We start from the raw sequence: 20,322 nt of genomic DNA, 5'->3' as shown, positions 1-20,322 counted from the left end.
TGCTTATCCGGACACAAAACCAATGGTGCGGCCTTAAAAAGCTTGAATGAACAAATTGTGAAATCAAAGATGGCAGCCAAGAAATGGCTGCAATGATAATAAATTTTAACAATGCACACACAGCCTGTATTAAATTTTTTTAGCATTAACATCAGTGCAGCCATTTCTTGGTCTCCACCTTTGTTTTCACAACTTTTTCACCGAGGATTTTTAAGGCCGCACCATTTTTTCGCCACTTGGCTGTTTTGGGGGGATTTCATATCTTTTTGTACTTTATAAGGCCCCAAAACCAGCCTATGGCTGACTTTGAAGTTTGTCTTTGCTCACACTTCTTCTTTTCTATGCAGACACAATGATGATTATTGAAGACAGACTTATAAATGTATTGCATTGCATGATTTACTTCAATATTTGATAATATTATTGTAATACTCTAATAGAGTGCACAATTTTTGAGGACTTCTAATACAACATACATAGAAGTTCTAGAACAATCCGATACTTCTATTGGTAGATCTATGAAATTACAAATGTTTAACTATAAGCAGATTTAAACAAACCATTAACTATATTAAAGCAGATTAAACTAGAATTTGCATTTATAAAGCAGAAATTAAGTGAAATGATCAGCCAAGATAGTAGTGGTTAAGGATGCGGGTGTTAGGTATGGAGTGCTTATAAAATCATGTGTTATTTACTATAGAGGCCAGTGTTAGTGCTACTACTGGTGGAGCACAGGAGAGGTCAGCTAAGAGTGTGATGACTGATATAATAAATGAGCAGCTTCACTCCACACCTGGTGAGTGTTCTTCGAAAAATTTAAATGCTTTGTGACAAATGCTGAACATTATAAGTTACAGCAACCTGACTCTGACACTCACTGTGTCTGTAGCACTTACCATGTCTGTATATAGTGTATGTGTGTATATACATACCTATGTACATATGTACAGGGTGTATGATAATGTACATAATACAAGTATATACTTCTATGCATGATTGTATAAAGCTACTGATATTTGTGTATGTATTGTGTACATACATAATATCCTGTACATCCATTGGTAGCACAGGTGTATGTACAAATTTATGTATGCTGTATGTACACACGTATGTACAGCATATGTACTTATGCCATGTACAGTGTATATGCTTTTCTGAATATTTATACTGGCTTGCTCATAAGTATACCATAGAGTCTGGTTGTTAAGCGCACGTATATATTAAGCGCATATTACCTGTTAAGCATATACCCGTTTCTTGTGCTTAATCATGGTTGTTAAGCACATGTGGATGAACACAAAGCTCCAACATGAGACGAAACTATACAAGAGAAGAAATGCTAGAAGTTTGCTACAGTAATAGTGCATCATGCAAAATTTCACGAAATAAAAAGCCAAAATACGTGCCTTTACCAAGCAAAGTGGTCTTCTGTAGTGTGCTCCACATGAAGGATTCAGTATACAAAAACTGGACTCAAAATATTGGTATATGTAATGACTTCAATTCACACCACCCCAAGAGAGTGAATCCTTAATAATCACGGCGAGGTATATTTATTAGGCGCATGCACTTAACAGCTATATGTTATTTTTTCTCAAACTTTAATTAGTACTATGAGCCTAACAACCAGACTCTATGGTATACCACCTGTATACTCCTTCACAGGTTTTGATATACTAGAGAGCTATAGAGATCTTGTGTGTGATAGTCTACCTGCTGACTATAACACTACAACAGATAGACTACAGACACTTATTGGAGCCTCAGATCACATGATCCAGTGGGTACTGACTGGTGACATGTCACAAGTGAACCATCGTATCTACCAGATTGTGTTAGTGTATGTGTGGTGTCAACCCCACTTCATCAAATTCTGTGACATCATGGAAGTACTGGCTGATGACAGTATCACTGTGGGACATATTAAAGCACTGAGGGAAGGTGAGAAAGTCTCTTTATAATGTGTTTTGCATGTGTACATGTGTTTGTATCGTATGTGTGTGTACGTGTGCACGTAAGACATCACATCCAAGTGGTAGACCACAGACCTCGTAATCAGAATTACGTAAGATTCCAGGTTCATTGTGCAAGTAACTTTACTCAACTCGCATTGCTTTAGACCTGGTGTCATTTGGGGAAGCAGCCGTCAGCTGTAACATCAAAGTTAACCAGATAAGTAAATGCCAACTGTCCATTTTTACTTGGCAGATGAAGGTCCAGGTGAGACTTTGGATACCCACATCTTTATCTGTTGAGATACGGTCCATGCAGTCTCCTTTGGATTACTAGTCTTGCCACAGAGAAGGATTTTCCTGCACTGACTCGTAGCACCTGAGTAGTGCACAGGTGCCCCAGTGCAAGCTCACTGGATCGGCTTGCCCATGCTAACATGGTAGTGGAAGACTTTGCTATTCACTTGTATGTGTGAACATAATTATACTCATATGTATACTGTATGTATATTACGTGTATGTACTTTTGTATATACTTTCACATTACATGTTAATGTGTCTGTAGATCTTATCAGACATCTGCACAGTGATGGACACATTACGACTGAAGAAGCATCTCACCTCAAGTCACAAAAATTGTTTCAGGCACCAACTGCTTCACCTCCTACTGAGGCCAGTGGAGCTGCTACAGTTTCTGTCATCCACACCACCCCACTATCCAGTGGTGGTACCAACTCTACACTGAGTGCCACTAACCCTACTAATGCTGTACTCAATTTCATGAAGGATATCACTACCAGTTATCAAAGTGTTACATCTACTGGATCAACTGTGATTGCAGTAACCACTACAGCTACTATTGCTGGTCAGAGCACTACAGCTACCATATCCGAGGTACCTGGTCAAGTTTCACAAGCCATCTCAACAACATCACACCCAGCCATTACAATAACACCTAATACACCACTGTCTTTACCACAAGGAACATCCCTTAGGGCTGATGTTCTTAAACTGACTGCCACAACTAACCAATCATCACTACAGCAGTCTTCACTACAACTCACTGATCAAGGTCTACCTCAGACTGATAATCTGACTGTTAGTGGGGACACTTCACAACCAACTTCATCTCTAGCTAGTTCAGAGAATGGTGATAGTAATGATGATCACTATTATATATCTGATCCTTTTCTGGAACCTGATGTTGTACCATCTGATAACGGTAATGTGTTTGAGATTGTGACTGAATGTAAACATGATTGTCCTATTAGAGTAGTTGAGTCTTCTAATAGGACAGATGGGTACTCGATTAGAGCACTTCTAAGTTGTAATTGTTTCAAAATTTTAATTATCTGCCTGGTAAATGAGACTCCACTTATACATACAGCTGCACCATGTGCAGTTTACAGTGATTAATAATTCTTTAAATTATTAATGTTGCACACAGTAAAATAAGCCTTCTTGTATAACTTTTTTAGCTTTCCTTGAAAACTAGTAGATATGGTGTTACAGCTAAGTACAGCCATCCTCTTACCCACTGGGACTCACTGTATATGGCTGCAGTAGTGAAAGATGTATGTGTTATGGTGTCACCATTCCTTTCAGTTGTGGTACTGGCACTACTTTGATTAGGCCACTCCAAGTGGGAAAGTAATTTCCTGTCCGAACTTTTTGAAAATTTGGTGAGGGAGGGAGGCTAATTATCATTATTCATTATTACATAAATGGCTTTTGAGCCACAAAACTAATTATGAAATGAAGTCAAAAACGTACTCAGTTTTACATGCACAGTACTGTTATAATCTTGTTTCATACTCACACTTCTTGAGCTTGTGACTTTTTGCTTATTACACTCAGTTAGGCCTTGCATAATCTTATAGAATCTTTCATTTTGTATGTCATTCATTCTTTCAGCATATACCAAAGGGCTTTGAGGTACATGCTTAGCAGCAGTCCACTATGAGAAACTCCACTGCTATAGAATGCTGAGCTCCAAGTAACCAATTATGGTACCAGCTATTGAATATCTCCATACATCACATATTCTGAGTTCTATGTTGTCAAAGGATGACTTGACTGCGCAACAGTGACTTTTCTAATCTTTCCCACAGAGTATCATTATAGTATAAGGAGATGCCTCCCAAGACTCAAGTCATGATTTTGAAAGCATTTGCCAGTCGGCCCAGTCCTTGTTGATGATGATCATGTGTTCTCACGTAGCTATGTAGTAGCTATTTACTAGTAAATTTAGACACTCAAGTTATATTCACAAATTGAAGACTGCAATCACAACGATTATAGATTGTGGTTCAACTGTTCATATTTCATCAACAGTTGGTAAACAATCCGAACAAAATTATGGCATTCTAGCTAACTATTAAAGCAGTATTTATGGTTTGTTTTGCCTGGCCAATTTACACCAAGGCTTAAGGTATTATATTATTTCTAATTGCCAGTTGAGCACTTGCTATAGTTAATGTGATGGTAGCTGTCCATGCATGCAGAGATTGACATTCCATTATCTAGGTCAGTATTGCTAACCTTACTTAGATTTTCCTCAGCTTTCCACCTTTCATCAGCTTTGCAAAGTGGCCAATCAGTTACAAGGCCTCTTAGAGCCATTCTTTCAGAGTTTCAGCACATAATTACACAGATCCATACACGTACACGTGGTAGCACTACCAAAAAATAATTATGTTTTCATAGTTAGAGAACAATGACAAAAATAAGGTAATAATGACTAATGTGGGTGCTCAGACGTGATGCAAGCGGAGGACAGGAAACTACAACCTCATTTAAAAATGCCCTTACAAATGCACAAATTATATTAATGGCAGCTGATATGAAGAGTCACATGACTTTGCAACTGATTTACATACCAGATCTGTGGTTTCAAACAATGCATGAAGGGGATAAAATTGCTGCCAAAGCTTACTAAACCTCCAAAGTTCTCTGAAGATTTAAACCTTTGTCAATGCCTTATAATATTATTGTCTAATCCAAAACAGCCAAGCTGTAAAAAAAGAGTGCGGCCCTGAGAAAGGCTATGGTGAAAAAAGATGTGAAATCCAAGGTGGCGGCCAAGAAATGGCTGTGATGGTAGGTTAATGGTAAAAATTTTAATAACGACAATTCAGGTGAATTTTGTGCCAAGACCAAGCAGCACCAAATTCACCTGAATTGTTGTTATTAAAATTTTTACCATTAACCTACCATCACAGCCATTTCTTGGCCGCCACCTTGGATTTCACATCTTTTTTCACCATAGCCTTTCTGAGGGCCACACACTTTTTTTACAGCTTGGCTGTTTTGGATTAGATTTCACTTCTTTTTGTATTTGTATACCCCAAAGCCGGCCTATGGCCGGCTTTAGGGCTTTTTAACCTGTCATTTTTTCTTTACTACAGGAAGAACAAAAGATGAAGCAGAGTGATTTCTTTGTAGCTGACCTCTCTGCAAGGTGATCCTTCTAGCTGATCTCTCTACCGGATGACTTGTTTGTAGCTGAACTCTCTACAGGGTGATTTGTTTGTAGCTGAATTCTCTACAGGGCAATTTCTTTGTAGCTGAACTCTCTACAATGTGACTTCTTCTAGCTGAACTCTCTACAGGGTGACTTGTTTCTAGCTGACCTCTCTACGGTGTAACTTGTTTCTAGCTGAACTCTCTACAGGGTGATTTGTTTGTAACTGAATTCTCTACAAGGTAACTTCTTCTAGCTGATCTTTCTACAGGGTGATTTGTTTGTCTCTACAGGCAATTTGTTTGCAGCTGAACTCTCTACATGGTAGTTTTTTTGTAGCTGAACTCTCTACAATGTAACTTCTTCTAGCTGAACTCTCTACAGGGTGACTTGTTTCTAGCTGAACTCTCTACAGGGTGATTTGTTTGTAGCTGAACTCTCTACAAGGTAACTTCTTGTAGCTGATCTTTCTACAGGGTGATTTGTTTGTCTCTACAGGGCAATTTGTTTGCAGCTGAACTCTCTACATGGTAGTTTCTTTGTAGCTGAACTCTCTACAATGTAACTTCTTCTAGCGGAACTTTCTACTGGGTGATTTGTTTGCAGCTGAACTCTCTACAGGGTGATTTCTTTGTAACTGAACTCTCTACAAGGTAACTTCTTCTAGCTGATCTTTCTACAAGGTGATCTGTCTGTAGCTGAATTCTCTACAGGGAAATTTGTTTGCTGCTGAACTCTCTACATGGTAGTTTCTTTGTAGCTGAACTCTCTACTATGTAACTTCTTCTAGCTGAACTCTCTACAGGGTGACTTGTTTGTAGCTGAACTCTCTACATGGTAGTTTCTTTGTAGCTGAACTCTCTACAATGTAACTTCTTCTAGCTGATCTCTCTACAGGGTGACTTGTTTCTAGCTGGACTCTCTACAGGGTGATTTGTTTGTAGCTGAACTCTCTACAAGGTAACTTCTTCTAGCTGATCTTTCTACAGGTTGATTTGTTTGTAGCTGAATTCTCTACAGGGCGATTTGTTTGCAGCTGAACTCTCTACATGGTAGTTTCTTTGTAGCTGAACTCTCTACAATATAACTTCTTCTAGCTGAACTTTCTACTGGGTGACTTGTTTCTAGCTGATCTCTGTACAGGGTGACTTGTTCCTAGCTGAACTCTCTACAGGTGATTTGTTTGCATCTGAACTCTCTTACATGGTGGTTTCTTTGTAGCTGAACTCTCTACAAAGTGACTTCTTCTAGCTGATCTATCTACAGGATGACTTGTTTCTAACTGAACTCTCTACAGTGTTATCTGTTCATAGCGGAACTTTCTACTGGGTGATTTGTTTGCAGCTAAACTCTTTGCATGATTGTTTCTTTGTAACCGAACTCTCTACAAGGTAACTTCTTCTAGCTGATCTCTCTACAGGGCAATTTGTTTGTAGCTGAATTCTCTACAGGGTGATTTATTTGAGCTGAACTCTCTACATGATGGCTTCTTTGTAGCTGAACTCTCTATTAGGTACCTTCTTCTAGCTGATCTGACTACAGGGTGACTTGTTTGTAGCTGAATTCCCTACAGAATAACTTGCAATGTAATATAACTGTGTAAATTATACATGCAGCTGAATGCTTTATTAGGGTGACTGTTCTATTAGAATATCTCGATCTCGCATTTGCTGCACGTAGTTGCCTTTCGAATCATAACTCAGTGATTTGTAATCCGATTCTTCTGTACTACTGCAAGAACTTTCTATGATGATTATTCCAGCTACATTCTGATTTTCAGCTCGTTGCTCTAAGCGGTTTGCCTGGTAGACACGAAAACTAATAGTTTTTTTATTCATAGAAATCGATAGCGTAATTTTGACACAGGTTGGGTTTTGTGTCATATCTCCATGGTCTTTATCCCGATTCCTTTCAAACCACAAAAAGGCACTCCTACGATGGTTGCTCCATCTACATATCAATTTTCAACTGATTCCTCCAAGGGGTTTACCCTATAGGCGTGACAGACCCTCGACCTTATTTTACGCAAATAATCGGTAATAACTCCGTGAATGTTCATCGGATTCCTACCAAAGTTGGTATGGAGATCCGCCTTAATGAGCCCTTTAAGTGTGCCAAATTTCAGCCCAATCCGAGCACGAATTCGTGTTTTATGGCGAATGTTGCGAAGTGTGCGAAATGAAGAAGATGAAGAAGAAAAAAACGAAGAAATTAAAACGAAATGTTGTTCGCTCGTATCTCGGAAATGGCTGGAGCGATTTTCTTCAAATTTGGTATGTAGACTCCCCTAATTGGGCGGCACGTCTCTAGCCAATTTGGTTCTAATCAGATAAGGGATCACAGAGCTACATAGGTGTGAAAGTTGCGTTTTCTTTCTTCATGTTAATATACTCACGGTGTGGCGCGCCGGCTTCTTGGGCCGCACGACACACTATCGTGTGTCTTGATATGTATGTACATGTATTCAAAAGGTATTTAAGGCCTAAACACAATGTACCATTACAGGCAACCAAGCTGCTACATTTAAACAAGTTGTTGTCCCATCAAGAGAGAAGTCACCAGTAGCTACTATGCAGGCACACTCCACTAGTGGAGGGGATCATGGAGTAACTGTTGTATTAACACCAGCTGGTGTGGGTTCTGAAATGAATCAACAGATTAATGCTATAGTGGATCATGGGCTGCTCTCCTATGATCAGATTGTTTCATTCCTCTTGTCTTCTCAACAGGAGAGAAGTGATACATTGATGAAGATAATGGAGAAAGCCAATCAAGCACAAGGTGATCCTTAGAAGTGCTTTTTACTTACAACTGATTAATGAATCAGTTTATTATTCAGTACAATAGTACTATATATTAGGGATCATGGAGGTATCTCTTACAAAAAAGCATTGACTACAAACCATATACCTTCATGCCACCTTGGCAGTTTTGAATAAGTATAACCAGGCCCAAAATTTCCTTTAAGAGACTTAAAATGATTCTGATAGGCTACTATTTTTATGTGCTTAGTAAAATTTTTTGCTGACTGACTGGCTGGCTGACTGACTGACTGACTGACTGACCGACCGACCGACCGACCGACCGATCGACCGACCGACCGACCGACTGACCAACCAACGTACTTGCTTACTAATTCCTTCGGACAAGCATAGCTCAATAATAGCTAAAGTTATAAGTTTGATTTTTGTATTACTTAGACATTGCTTCAGACTGACAGATGCTTCTTGGGATACCAGTACTTACAATGCATGCATCATGGGTTTATGTACACGCCTTTGTCTTCCTTTGTGTTCCATTTCTCACAGTTCGCATTAGCATTTGATAGCTTTCCTACATTTGTAACCCATATTTTCCACAGTGACTGGATTGATTTCAGAGGCACTTCTACTACTATTCTTTGTTCGTAAAAGTGTATAAGGAGCCAAACATACTGTAGCTGAAAATGAAGCATAATGGCCACTTCACTTTTCAGTAATTGATGATGAGATGTGCATTCAAATAAAATTATTAAGTTTAGTGCCACTCTTTCTTTTGATATGGTATGCATAGGTTCACCAGTCATACATAATAATGTTACAAAATAAGTAAATAAATAAGTACTAGGAATTTAAGTTTGCTGTCACTGCTGGTGTGAATATGTGAATATCTGTATTTGCCCGCACACAAGAAATGTGTGTGTACGTACATGCACACTTTGTCTTGTTGTTATCTAAGTGTGTGTGTATTTGGTCACTTATAATTTTCTTGCATTTATTTCAGCTGAAGCAATTGTTCAGACAAAATCTATAACCACACCCAAACACAATGCGGATCCAACTGCTTTAGCTGAAGTACAGGGAGTTTTTCAAAAGCCAGGTATGTAATATTTTTCTTCTACATGATTCCTACCTACGTATGTTATTATGTATTTATTTACATTTTAGACTTTGCCATGTTGAAAGCAAGATATGCAGAGATTCTTGCCTGTTTTCCTGAGAGTTTTGAAGCCACTGTTAATGTCCTACAAGAAGTACTCGACCCATCTCAAATATGGGAAATTGTGTCAGCAACTTCTGGTCACAATCAAAAGATACTTAATACTTTGATCTTGAAAATGAACAATAAAGAAGATCTACTTGACTTCTGTGACAACCTTGAGAAGATACCTGGTGCTCCTCCATTGTTGATGCTGCTCATTGAACAACTTAGAAAAGGTAAAGTTAATATGCAGCAGAACCACTCCCTGATGCAGCGTGTGAGTCATGGAAATTTTTATCTAGGAAAATTGTCCTCGTGTGTAATAGTGTTGTTTATACTTGTGAAATCGAACATTTCTCTGATAGTTGCGGGTCTCAAGGTGTCACTAATATCACTATAGATAATATGTATATATGTAGGGCTGGGAGATTATATCGATTATGGGATTAATCATGATTGTGTCTGAACATCGTGATGTTGATATGTATTATATGAACATCATGATGTTGTGACATCACATGTAAACAAATTCAAATTGTGACGCATACTATTGTGGAAGCACTTGATCTGGAAAACAAGCCTACACTTCTGAGACTGTTCATTGTGTGAATAAATCTTACTACTGAAAAGCTTACCTGTTACAAACCGTTGAATTTCTAAGGGCACTATTATTCAGTATACTGTTTGTATTGAACTACAGTATATAGCTGGTCTGGTCAGTTGTACACAATTTCACCTTGTTTTGTAATTTATACGTAGTTGGCATATACGATAGTTTGATGCATGTAAAGATATAACATCGTGATTGTTATCAGAATCGTGATATGTTGCATTCTACAATCGTGAAGGTAGCAAAATTTCACAATCGCTCAGCCCTATATATATGTATATATAATGTGCATGAATTCAAAATGTGTGCATTATGATTGATGCAGTTTTACAGAATTGGTAGTGAAGACCTGTGTCAGGGGCGGAGAAATAGGGGGGGAGGCAACTGCCCCCCCCCCCCCCCCTCACTTTTTCCAATGCTCAGTTGCCAAAGTAAAACAACTGTTGTAGTCATTAGCCAACTTTCTCTGCCTTGATTTACTATTTGTGCTAAAGGTTATGCAAGCATGGAATACTGCATGAATCAGTGCTGGATGTGCACGAGATCAAGATACTCTAATAAAGCAGTCACCTAACTACTCTAATAGAACATTTGGTGGAATCATATGAGTTGGTTCTGCTATGCAATTAATTCAATCTGTCTCCTTTAACATAATAATTATATTGATACGTAATCAAGAGCATGAGTCTGTCTGAAATGTCTTCATTTACTATTGTATCTGCAGTATCTTAATGATGGTCATTGTTATGATATTATAGGAGTATAGTGCATGTACCACTGAAAATACTCTCAGATTCAATCTCAAAGCATTCAAATCTCAAAATTTTCCTGTGGGGGGGAATGCCCCCAAATCTCCCTAGTATTGGCAAGCTTTGCATGTTGGTATGCTTTGGCAGCTTTGCTTACTAAGGTACAGTAAATGATTTTAAAACACTTTGTAACTTACAGTCACCCCACATGACTTGCCCCCCCACTTTTGAGTACTGTTCTCCGCCCCTGACCTGTGTAAAACAGTGTAATTCTTTCACAGTTGTAGATGCTTATGGGGACTTTCCTTAAAGCAGCCTAGTCTCCTTATTATCTAAAGTATTTTGAGTATTGCATATAGTTTACTGGTTAAGCACACTTTTTGTGGTAAGTGTGTTACTCCAGTATGTTTTCGTTCGGTAATATCTCAGACTAGGCAATGATAAGACAAAAGGCAACTGCTGAATGTAGATAACTGTGTTTTAATAGCTCCTTAGCTATTATAGTTAAATAATTCAATGGTATTCCATGCTGAATTATTGGGTGTAGTCAGAGGAATGAAGTGCAAATGTTTGTGTAGACTAATCATAGCAGTGGAAATGTATACTCAGAAATTCTGTTCGCATGAAGGAGCAGTAACTGTTTTGTTTTGTTTTTTATCAACATAATGTGGTAAGTTAGCATTGTGTGAAGGTACGCCACAGTGAAACTTTCAGGAACCTATGTTGCTGGTAATGGGAACTGTGTGACAGCTCTTCATTATGAGTTAGTGTTAGTAACAGTTTCATATAAAACATCACCTTTCTCCACATAAATGGTTAGTTTCTTAGTTTCAAATTCACATACATAATTTTCTTATCGCCATGTCAGCAGATTGGATTTTATACCCAGAACACAAAGCTACATGAATAGACTACTGTACCTAATTTTACAATCAAAATCAGCTAGACTTGAGTGGTCTGGTTTTGCTGGCTGCTTTTCCCAAGCCCAGTGGCAATCTGTATGTGCAGTGTGGGGCCTTAATGGAGCTCTGGTCATACTGTGGATGGCTGTATGTGGCTGTACAGCTCCGTGATGTTGAGTAAATACCTCTGCTGTGAATTTCCTTTCGTTCTAGCCACTTTTGAGACCTGAATGGCCCATAACGTGGCCTAATTCATCCCTACGCCTTCTTTTTCAATTTTTGAACAGTCTTTTGCCCTCCTTCTTGGCTCTCGCCTCCCTCCCCGTTTACAGCCTGCCTGATACAGTCAGGCAGCCATGGTTTAAAAACTATCTAAAATGGCGGGAACCTTAGTTGTTGGCTACTTGCACAGTGGATGCTCTGGAAGGTAAGGAATTGATGTACAACGTGTGAAAATTTGGTACATGTAGCTTTAACTATTGGCGAGCTACAATACACTAAATACTTTAAGCCGATGTTTCTCGATACTTTAACATAGGCGATAAGACCAGTTTTCCCAGACTGGGTCACATTTACAAAGTCATTTTCAATGGGTCTCACTGCATACATATATATCATGTGCATGCATTATTGTGTAGATGTGATAGAACTGCTCCAAGGTATGTCCACCCCAACTGCTGAACACAAACCACTACCTGCTCCTGAATGTAAGTAATCATATATATATATATATATATATATATATATATATATACGTTAACTACTAAATGTTTATAGTGAATTCAAGTATATTATTTGCTATATCTCTGACAACACGTTTATGTGTGTATGCACATTATAGTGTATTTGTGTGTGGATAAAGAGTGTAATTAGTTAGTATTTATCCACTAGTAGCTGATTACTGTTTAATTTGCTTTAGGTGCTGCTGTTTATAGACATTTATGTTCAGCTCAGTATACGTATAAGTATCTTTTAGTATAATAAACCAAAGTGGTCTAGGGGCTTTTAACTTGACCATGTTACTATGTGCTATCATGTGTCTGTATAGATGAGAATGCTTTATCAGTGGCAGTGGATGCTCAACAGTCCAGGAAGATAAGTGGTATCAGTACAACTAGTATGACCACCTCAGCTGATTCTAAACCCACCACCATTGTTAGCCCAGCACCCACTGATCCTCAATCAACCAGTAAACATGTTGATAGTGATAAGAGACATGATCATCCAACTACCTTCACTGATAGTAATTTAAAGAAACCATCAGCTTCTAAGATGGCTTCATCCCAGACTACAGCAACTACCATGACCGATGATAATGATCTAAAGAAACCATCAACTTCTAAAATGGCTTCTTCTCAGAGTGAATCTGGTGGCACACAACTCGATAAACCTGCTGTGAAATCACAAGCTAGTGGAGGTAGTGAGATTAGTCAGCAGAAAAGTGTTGTAGTGGATAATGAAGTGGTAACTCAACCTCCAACAATACATCAAACAGTAATAGGAATGTCTGCAGCAGAGTCTTACACACCATTAGGTTAGTGCATATGTACACACCAGACCAATTATGACATAACATTATTTCCATCACTTGATCTAATGGTATAGTACATATTACTGTGTATGTACATTAGCTCTTATGGCATAATTTATATTAATGAAAAGCACTGCTTGTCTGCTTGTCTGCTACATGCAGCCATGCAGTAAGCATCTAAATTTGTATACTTAGAATGTCTTCAGATTTGTAACAAACTGTAACAGTTATCTTAAAGAGATGTCGCATGTGTTGCAAAATCTAATCATTCTTCTACACATTAGGGTTGGGAAATATTTTAATGAACCACCAATATCACCTAATCAAGTGCCTGCAATACAAGTATCGCATGTACGTGTTGCCACCATTATCCATCCATCAGTTAACTCAGCATTTTGTTATCCGAACAGTGGAAATGATTGTTCTATTAGAGTATTTTGTCTAAAGCGTGCAGACCAATTGAATGGGGCTCTGTATATATATATATCTAATCCAAAACAGCCAAGCTGTAAAAAAAGTGTGCGGCCCTCAGAAAGGCTATGGTGAAAAAAGATGTGAAATCCAAGGTGGCGGCCAAGAAATGGCTGTGATGGTAGGTTAATGGTAAAAATTTTAATAATGACAATTCAGGTAAATTTTGTGAAGCGGCACAAAAATTCACCTGAATTGTCGTTATTAAAATTTTTACCATTAACCTACCATCACAGCCATTTCTTGGCCGCCACCTTGGATTTCACATCTTTTTTCACCATAGCCTTTCTGAGGGCCGCACACTTTTTTTACAGCTTGGCTGTTTTGGATTAGATTTCATTTCTTTTTGTATTTGTATACCCCAAAGCCGGCCTATGGCCAGCTTTGGGACTTTTTTAACCTATGTTTTTTTTCTTTACTACAGGAAGAAGAAAAGATGAAGTAGATGTACTTTAAATATTTTATCAGTAAATGTACAAATTATATATATAATACATATGTGACCAGATTTACGAAAAGGGGCCTTCCACATACATCCAATTTGCCAACTTTGACAATTGATGACTTCAGATTGGAAAGAGCTATTGCCTTGAAATTTGGACAGTGGTGATTTCTTTGCAGCTGAACTCTCTACATGATAGTTTCTTTGTAGCTGAACTCTCTACAAGGTAATTTCTTCTAGCTGATCTCTCTACAGGGAGATTTTTTGTAGCTGAACTATCTACAAGGTAACTTCTTCTAGCTGATCTCTCTACAGGGTGATTTGTTTGTAGCTGAATTCTTTACAGGTGATTTGTTTGCAGCTGAGCTCTTTACAGAATGGTTTCTTTGTAGCTGAACTCTCTACAAAGTAACTTCTTCTAACTGATCTTTCTACAGGGTGATTTGTTTGTAGCTGAACTATCTAAAAAGTAAGTTCTTCTAGCTGATCTCTCTACAGGGAGATTTGTTTGTAGCTGAACTCTCTACAGGTGATTTGTTTGTAGCTGAATTCTGTACAGGTGATTTGTTTGTAGCTGAATTCTGTACAGGTGTTTCTTTGTAGCTGAACTCTCTAAAAGGTAACTTCTTCTAACTGATCTTTCTACAGGGCAATTTGTTTCTGGCAGAATTTTCTACAGGGTGATTTCTTTGCAGCTGAACTCTCTACATGATGGTTTCTTTGTAGCTGAACACTCTACAAGGTAATTTCTTTTAACTGATCTCTCTACAGGGTGATTTGTTTGTAGCTGAACTATCTACAAGGTAACTTCTTCTAGCTGATCTCTCTACAGGGTGATTTGTTCGTAGCTGAATTCTGTACAGGTGATTTGTTTGCAGCTGAACTCTTTACAGAATGGTTTCTTTGTAGCTGAACTCTCTACAAGGTAACTTTTCTAGCTGATGTCTCTACAAGGTAGCTAGTTTGTAGCTGAACTCTCTACATGGTGGTTTCTTTGTAACAGAACTTTCTACAAGGTGACTTCTTCTAGCTGATCTTTCAATAGGGTGATTTGTTTGTAGCTTCACTCTCTACAAGGTAACTTCTTCTAGCTGATCTCTCTACAGGGAGATTTGTTTGTAACTGAACTTTCTAAATTATGGTTTCTTTGTAGCTGAACTCTCTACAAGTTAACTTCTTCTAGCTGATCTCTCTGCAGGGTGATTTGTTTGTAGCTGAATTCTGTACAGGTGATTTGTTTGCAGCTGAGCTCTTTACAGAATGGTTTCTTTGTAGCTGAACTCTCTACAAGGCAACTTCTTCTAACTGATCTTTCTACAGGGCAATTTGTTCGTGGCAGAATTTTATACAGGGTGATTTCTTTGCAGCTGAACTCTCTACATGGTGGTTTCTTTGTTGCTGAACTCTCTACAAGGTAACTTCTTCTAGCTGATCTCTCTACAGGGAGATTTGTTTGTAGCTGAACTCTCTACAGGTGATTTGTTTGAAGATGAACTCTCTAAATGATGGTTTCTTTGTAGCTGAACTCTCTACAAGTTAACTTCTTCTAGCTGATCTCTCTACATGGTGATTTGTTTGTAGCTGAATTCTGTATAGGTGATTTGTTTGCAGCTGAGCTCTTTAAATAATGGTTTCTTTGTAGCTGAACTCTCTCAAGGTAACTTCTTCTAGCTGATGTCTTCACAGGGTCACTAGTTTGTAGCTGAATTCTCTACATGGTGGTTTCTTTGTAACTGAACTCTCTACAAGGTAACTTTTTCTAGCTCATCTTTCTACAGGGTGATTTATTTGTAGCTGAATTCTGTACAGGTGGTTTGTTTGCAGCTGAGCTCTTTAAAGAATGGTTTCTTTGTAGCTGAACTCTCTACAAGGTAACTTCTTCTAGCTGATGTCTCTACAAGGTCACTAGTTTGTAGCTGAGCTCTCTACATGGTGGTTTTTTTGTAACTGAACTCTCTACAAGGTGACCTCTTCTAGCTGATCTTTCTACAGGGTGATTTGTTTGAAGCTGAACTCTCTACAAGGTAACTTCTTCTAGCTGATCTCTCTACAGGGAGATTTGTTTGTAGCTGAACTCTCTATAAGGTGATTTGTTGTAGTTGATCTCTCTGCAGGTTGATTTGTTTTAGCTGAACTCTCTACAGGCTGATTTGTTTGTAGCCGATCTCTCTACAGGGTAATTTATTTGTAGCTGAACTCTCTACAAGTTGATTTGTGTGTAGCTGATCTCTCTGCAGGTTGATTTGTTTGTAGCCGATCTCTCTACAGGGCAATTTGTAGCTGATCTCTCTACAGGGTGATTTTTTTGTAGCTGACCTCTCTTCAGGGTGATTTGTTTCTAGCTGATCTCTCTACAGGGTGATTTTTTGTAGCTGACCTCTCTTCAGGGTGATTTGTTTCTAGCTGATTGCTCTACAGGTTGATTTGTTTGTAGATGAACTCTCTATAGGGTAATTTGCTTGTAGCTGAACTCCTTACTTTGTGTCTAGTTTGTAGCTGATCTCTCTACAGGGTGATTTGTTTGTAGCTGAATTCCTTACATTGTGTGTAGTTTCTAGCTGATCTCTCTACAGGGTGATTTGTTTGTAGCTGATCTCTCTACAAGTTGATTTGTGTGTATATAGCTGATCTCTCTGCAGGTTGATTTGTTTGTAGCCGATCTCTCTACAGGTAATCTGTTTGTAGCTGAACTCTCTATAAGGTGATTTGTTTGTAGCTGATCTCTCTGCAGGTTGATTTGTTTTAGCTGAACTCTCTACAGGGTGATTGCTTGTAGCTGAACTCCTTACATTGTGTCTAGTTTCTAGCTGATGTCTCTACAGGGTGATTTTTTGTAGCTGAACTCTCTTCAGGGTGATTTGTTTCTAGCTGATCTCTCTACAAGTAGATTTGTGTTGATTTGTTCATTGCTGATCGCTCTAAAGGTAATTGATTTGTTGCAGTTGAACACCCTGCAAAGTGTTTTGTTTGTAGCTGATCACTCTAAAGGGTAATTTGTTTGTAGCTGAACTCTCTCCACAGTGACTTGTGTGTAGCTGAATTCTGTGTAACTGAATTCTCTAGAGAGTGACTTAATTGTAGCTGAATTTTCTACACAGTGCATGACTTGTTTATAGCTGAACTTTCTTCAGTGTGACTTGTATAATGTTCTGAATCTCTATAGTGGTATATTTGCTTAACTCTCCACATGGTGACTGTCTTCTTGCTGAACTGTCTATAAGATTAACTGTTTGCAGCTGAACTCCCTACAGAATAACTTGTGATGTAATAAAATTCTATAATGGAGTAAATAAATTAGCCGAATGCTCTATTAGGGTGACTGTTCTATTAGAGTATCTCGATCTCGCATTTGCTACACGGAGTTGGCTTTCGAATCATAACTCAGTGGTTTGTAATCCTATTCTTCTGTACTACTGCAAGGACTTTCTATGAAGATTATTCCAGCTATACACCGATTTTCAGCTCATTTCTCTAAGCGGTTTGCCTAGTAGGCGTGAAAACTAATACTTTTTTATTCATAAAAATCGATCGCGTAGTTGTGACACAGGTTGGGTTTTGTGTCATATCTCCGTGGTCTTTATCTCGATTCCTTTCAAACCACCAAAAGGCACTCCTACGATGGTTACTCCATCTACATAGCAATTTTCAACTCATTCCATGAAGCGGTTTACCCTGTAGGCGTGACAACAAATCGATCTTGTTTTACGCGAATAATCGGTCATAACTCTTGAACCATTCATCGGATTTGTACCAAAGTTAATGCTAGGATTCGCCTTTGGACTCCCTTTCTGTGTGCCAAATTTCAAGGCGATCGGAGTACGCGTTTGCTTGTTATAGCAATTTTTGCAAGTGTGCGAAAAGACGAAGAAGAAGAAAAAAAACGAAGAAAAAAAAACGAAACTTTGGCAGCTCGTATCTCGGAAATGGCTGGAGCGATTTCCTTCAAATTTGGAATGTAGACTCCCTTGGCTGGCGGGCAACTGTGTAGCAAATTTGGTTCCAATCAGATAAGTGATCACCGAGATACAAAGGTGTGAAAATGACGTTTTCGTTCTTCCTGTCAATATACTCACGGTGTGGCGCGCCGGCTTCTTGGGCCGCACGACACACTACCGTGTGTCTTGATATGAATGGGCTTCGTTTATCTGAACTTTTCTTTTTGATTATCTAAATGTACTCAGGGCAGCCCAATGAGCTTGAGGGACTACTATATTTACCCTTTGCAATGATAATATAATATTTATCACATTTTGCAATATCACACCTATTGTCTAATATGTGCACAGTGTATTCTGGTCTCATGTTTAATACAGTTCATGCATACTACGTATGCCCATTGGTGAACTTTTTAATAAAAATTTTCTAATTCTCATTGAAAACAATCACATTGCACACTTTTCTTACTTGTGGTTATATAATGAATGCATTAAATAACTCATGCAATAATCGCATGCCACAAATTAAATATTGCCCCACCTACTACACATATATGCACATTGATGCTGCAGATAGTGTACTCTACATACAGTATGTATATATTTGCTGTATATTTCAGAAAAAATAACATCAGTGTGGTACAGTTTAAATAAGTGACATGTGTTTCATTCCTTTCTCCCAAATTACATTATAGCTTTATGTGGTTGTATTATAAAAGCTTATTCATTGTATAGAAACAGATTCAAGTCAAGAGGATACCAAGGCAGCGTTCACTGCATTTATTGAGTGTCGTCCTCAGTTAGAGACAATTGATCTAGATGCTGTCAGTCATACATTTATACAAACTGGCATACTATCCAAACATTTTGACACATCACAAGGAGCTGCTGTACACCTCCCCAAGGAGGTTAAAGGACAGTGGATATGGGATGATATTGGGAAGGCTATTCATGTCAGAGGTGCTATAATTTTTCAACAGCTAACTACTATATTGAGTGAAATGCCAAATTGTTTTGATGTATCGACTCAGCTGAATGGTATGGTATAAACTAATCATGTATATGTTCATAGATGTGTACATTCACCTTAAATATACACAGATACTAAGAGGTAACTCTTGCAGACACATTTTGTAACTTTGTAATAATTATATGCATTTGTATTGCAGGGTTATGTAAACTGCTGATGTGTTCATTACTGCACATTTAATACTGTACACATAGCCCCTCCCTGTAGTACAGTTTTAATGAAATGAACCCCCCCCCCCCCCCCCCCCCACACACACACACACACACATGCATGAATGTGAGCATTTGTGCTTGAATGATTTACAATTCCTACTCAACATTTTCTTCAATCTCTAGTGCTGACTTCAGTCAAGTAATATTTGAATGAGTGCTCAATATACGTACGTACATACACACTTGAATCAACTAATCTACACTAGTGCTAAGAAACCCATTTAAGTGAAAGTATAACTAGTGTATAGTGTAGTTCTTAATTGTTTTTGCTGATGTCAACATTTTATGTACATGAGCCGAGCTGCATGCTCACATGGCCAGATGATTAACAAGGGTATAATGCACAACACTATGAAGTACATACAGCTACTGTAAAATCAGGTTGTTAAGCACATGCGCTTATAATTTCGGAGAAAACTTTTTGTAAAAATCATACTATCTATTAGGAGTACACGCCTAATAAATAATTATGGTGAGTGTAACACGGAATCACTACGTTGTAATAGAGTAGTTAATAGTTTGTGCTGGTCACCACGCCAGTATGTAAGGATATTTGACTCCATTTCTGGGTAATATTCTTCGTGATGAACGAGATTATCACTATCCAGATGGCTGACTTGCTGTATACATAGCAAAGAGAGACCTCAAGGGAGACGTAAGCACTTGAGGAGACATTAATTTTTCAATACTTTCAGCTTTTCTTGCAGTTTCTTGCTGTGTGTGGCTTTATTGTTGCATTTTGCCATGTACGCTTATCATCCATGGTTAATCACAAGAAATGTGTATGCACTTAACAAATAATATGCGCTTAACAGATACGTACATGCACTTAACAACCCGACTCTACAGTATTGTATTCCAAAAGCTTCAACTTTACAACAAACTTCAGCTTGTCATTTTGCTTTGATAATGTAAATTTCAATTTGCTTTGGTTAATTTCCCAGATGCTATGCTACATTACACATGTCTACTCCTCATGTCAATGTGGGATACACGTTTGATGATCATGACCTTTAGTATATGCAACAGTTTTTAGTACCACATATCCTTTCATAATCTGTA

General features: G+C 38.2%; 1 protein-coding gene across 2 annotated transcripts in view; it reads left to right on the top strand.

The window, feature by feature from the left end:
• Positions 1 to 20,322, top strand: part of LOC136254828 (serine-rich adhesin for platelets-like) — a 48,759-nt gene that overhangs the window by 8,518 nt on the left and 19,919 nt on the right. For both annotated transcript variants that reach the window (XM_066047585.1, XM_066047586.1), the window contains exons 9-17: positions 704 to 799; positions 1,669 to 1,944; positions 2,521 to 3,177; positions 7,924 to 8,199; positions 9,181 to 9,276; positions 9,345 to 9,614; positions 12,278 to 12,346; positions 12,688 to 13,173; positions 18,754 to 19,056. In XM_066047585.1, coding sequence (XP_065903657.1) covers positions 704 to 799; positions 1,669 to 1,944; positions 2,521 to 3,177; positions 7,924 to 8,199; positions 9,181 to 9,276; positions 9,345 to 9,614; positions 12,278 to 12,346; positions 12,688 to 13,173; positions 18,754 to 19,056 — 2,529 coding nt within the window. The remainder of the gene's footprint in view (positions 1 to 703; positions 800 to 1,668; positions 1,945 to 2,520; positions 3,178 to 7,923; positions 8,200 to 9,180; positions 9,277 to 9,344; positions 9,615 to 12,277; positions 12,347 to 12,687; positions 13,174 to 18,753; positions 19,057 to 20,322) is intronic.

The sequence above is a fragment of the Dysidea avara genome, chromosome 4 (assembly GCF_963678975.1).
Source record: "Dysidea avara chromosome 4, odDysAvar1.4, whole genome shotgun sequence".
NCBI lineage: Eukaryota > Metazoa > Porifera > Demospongiae > Dictyoceratida > Dysideidae > Dysidea > Dysidea avara.
This window is presented reverse-complemented; position numbering and strand designations above follow the sequence as displayed.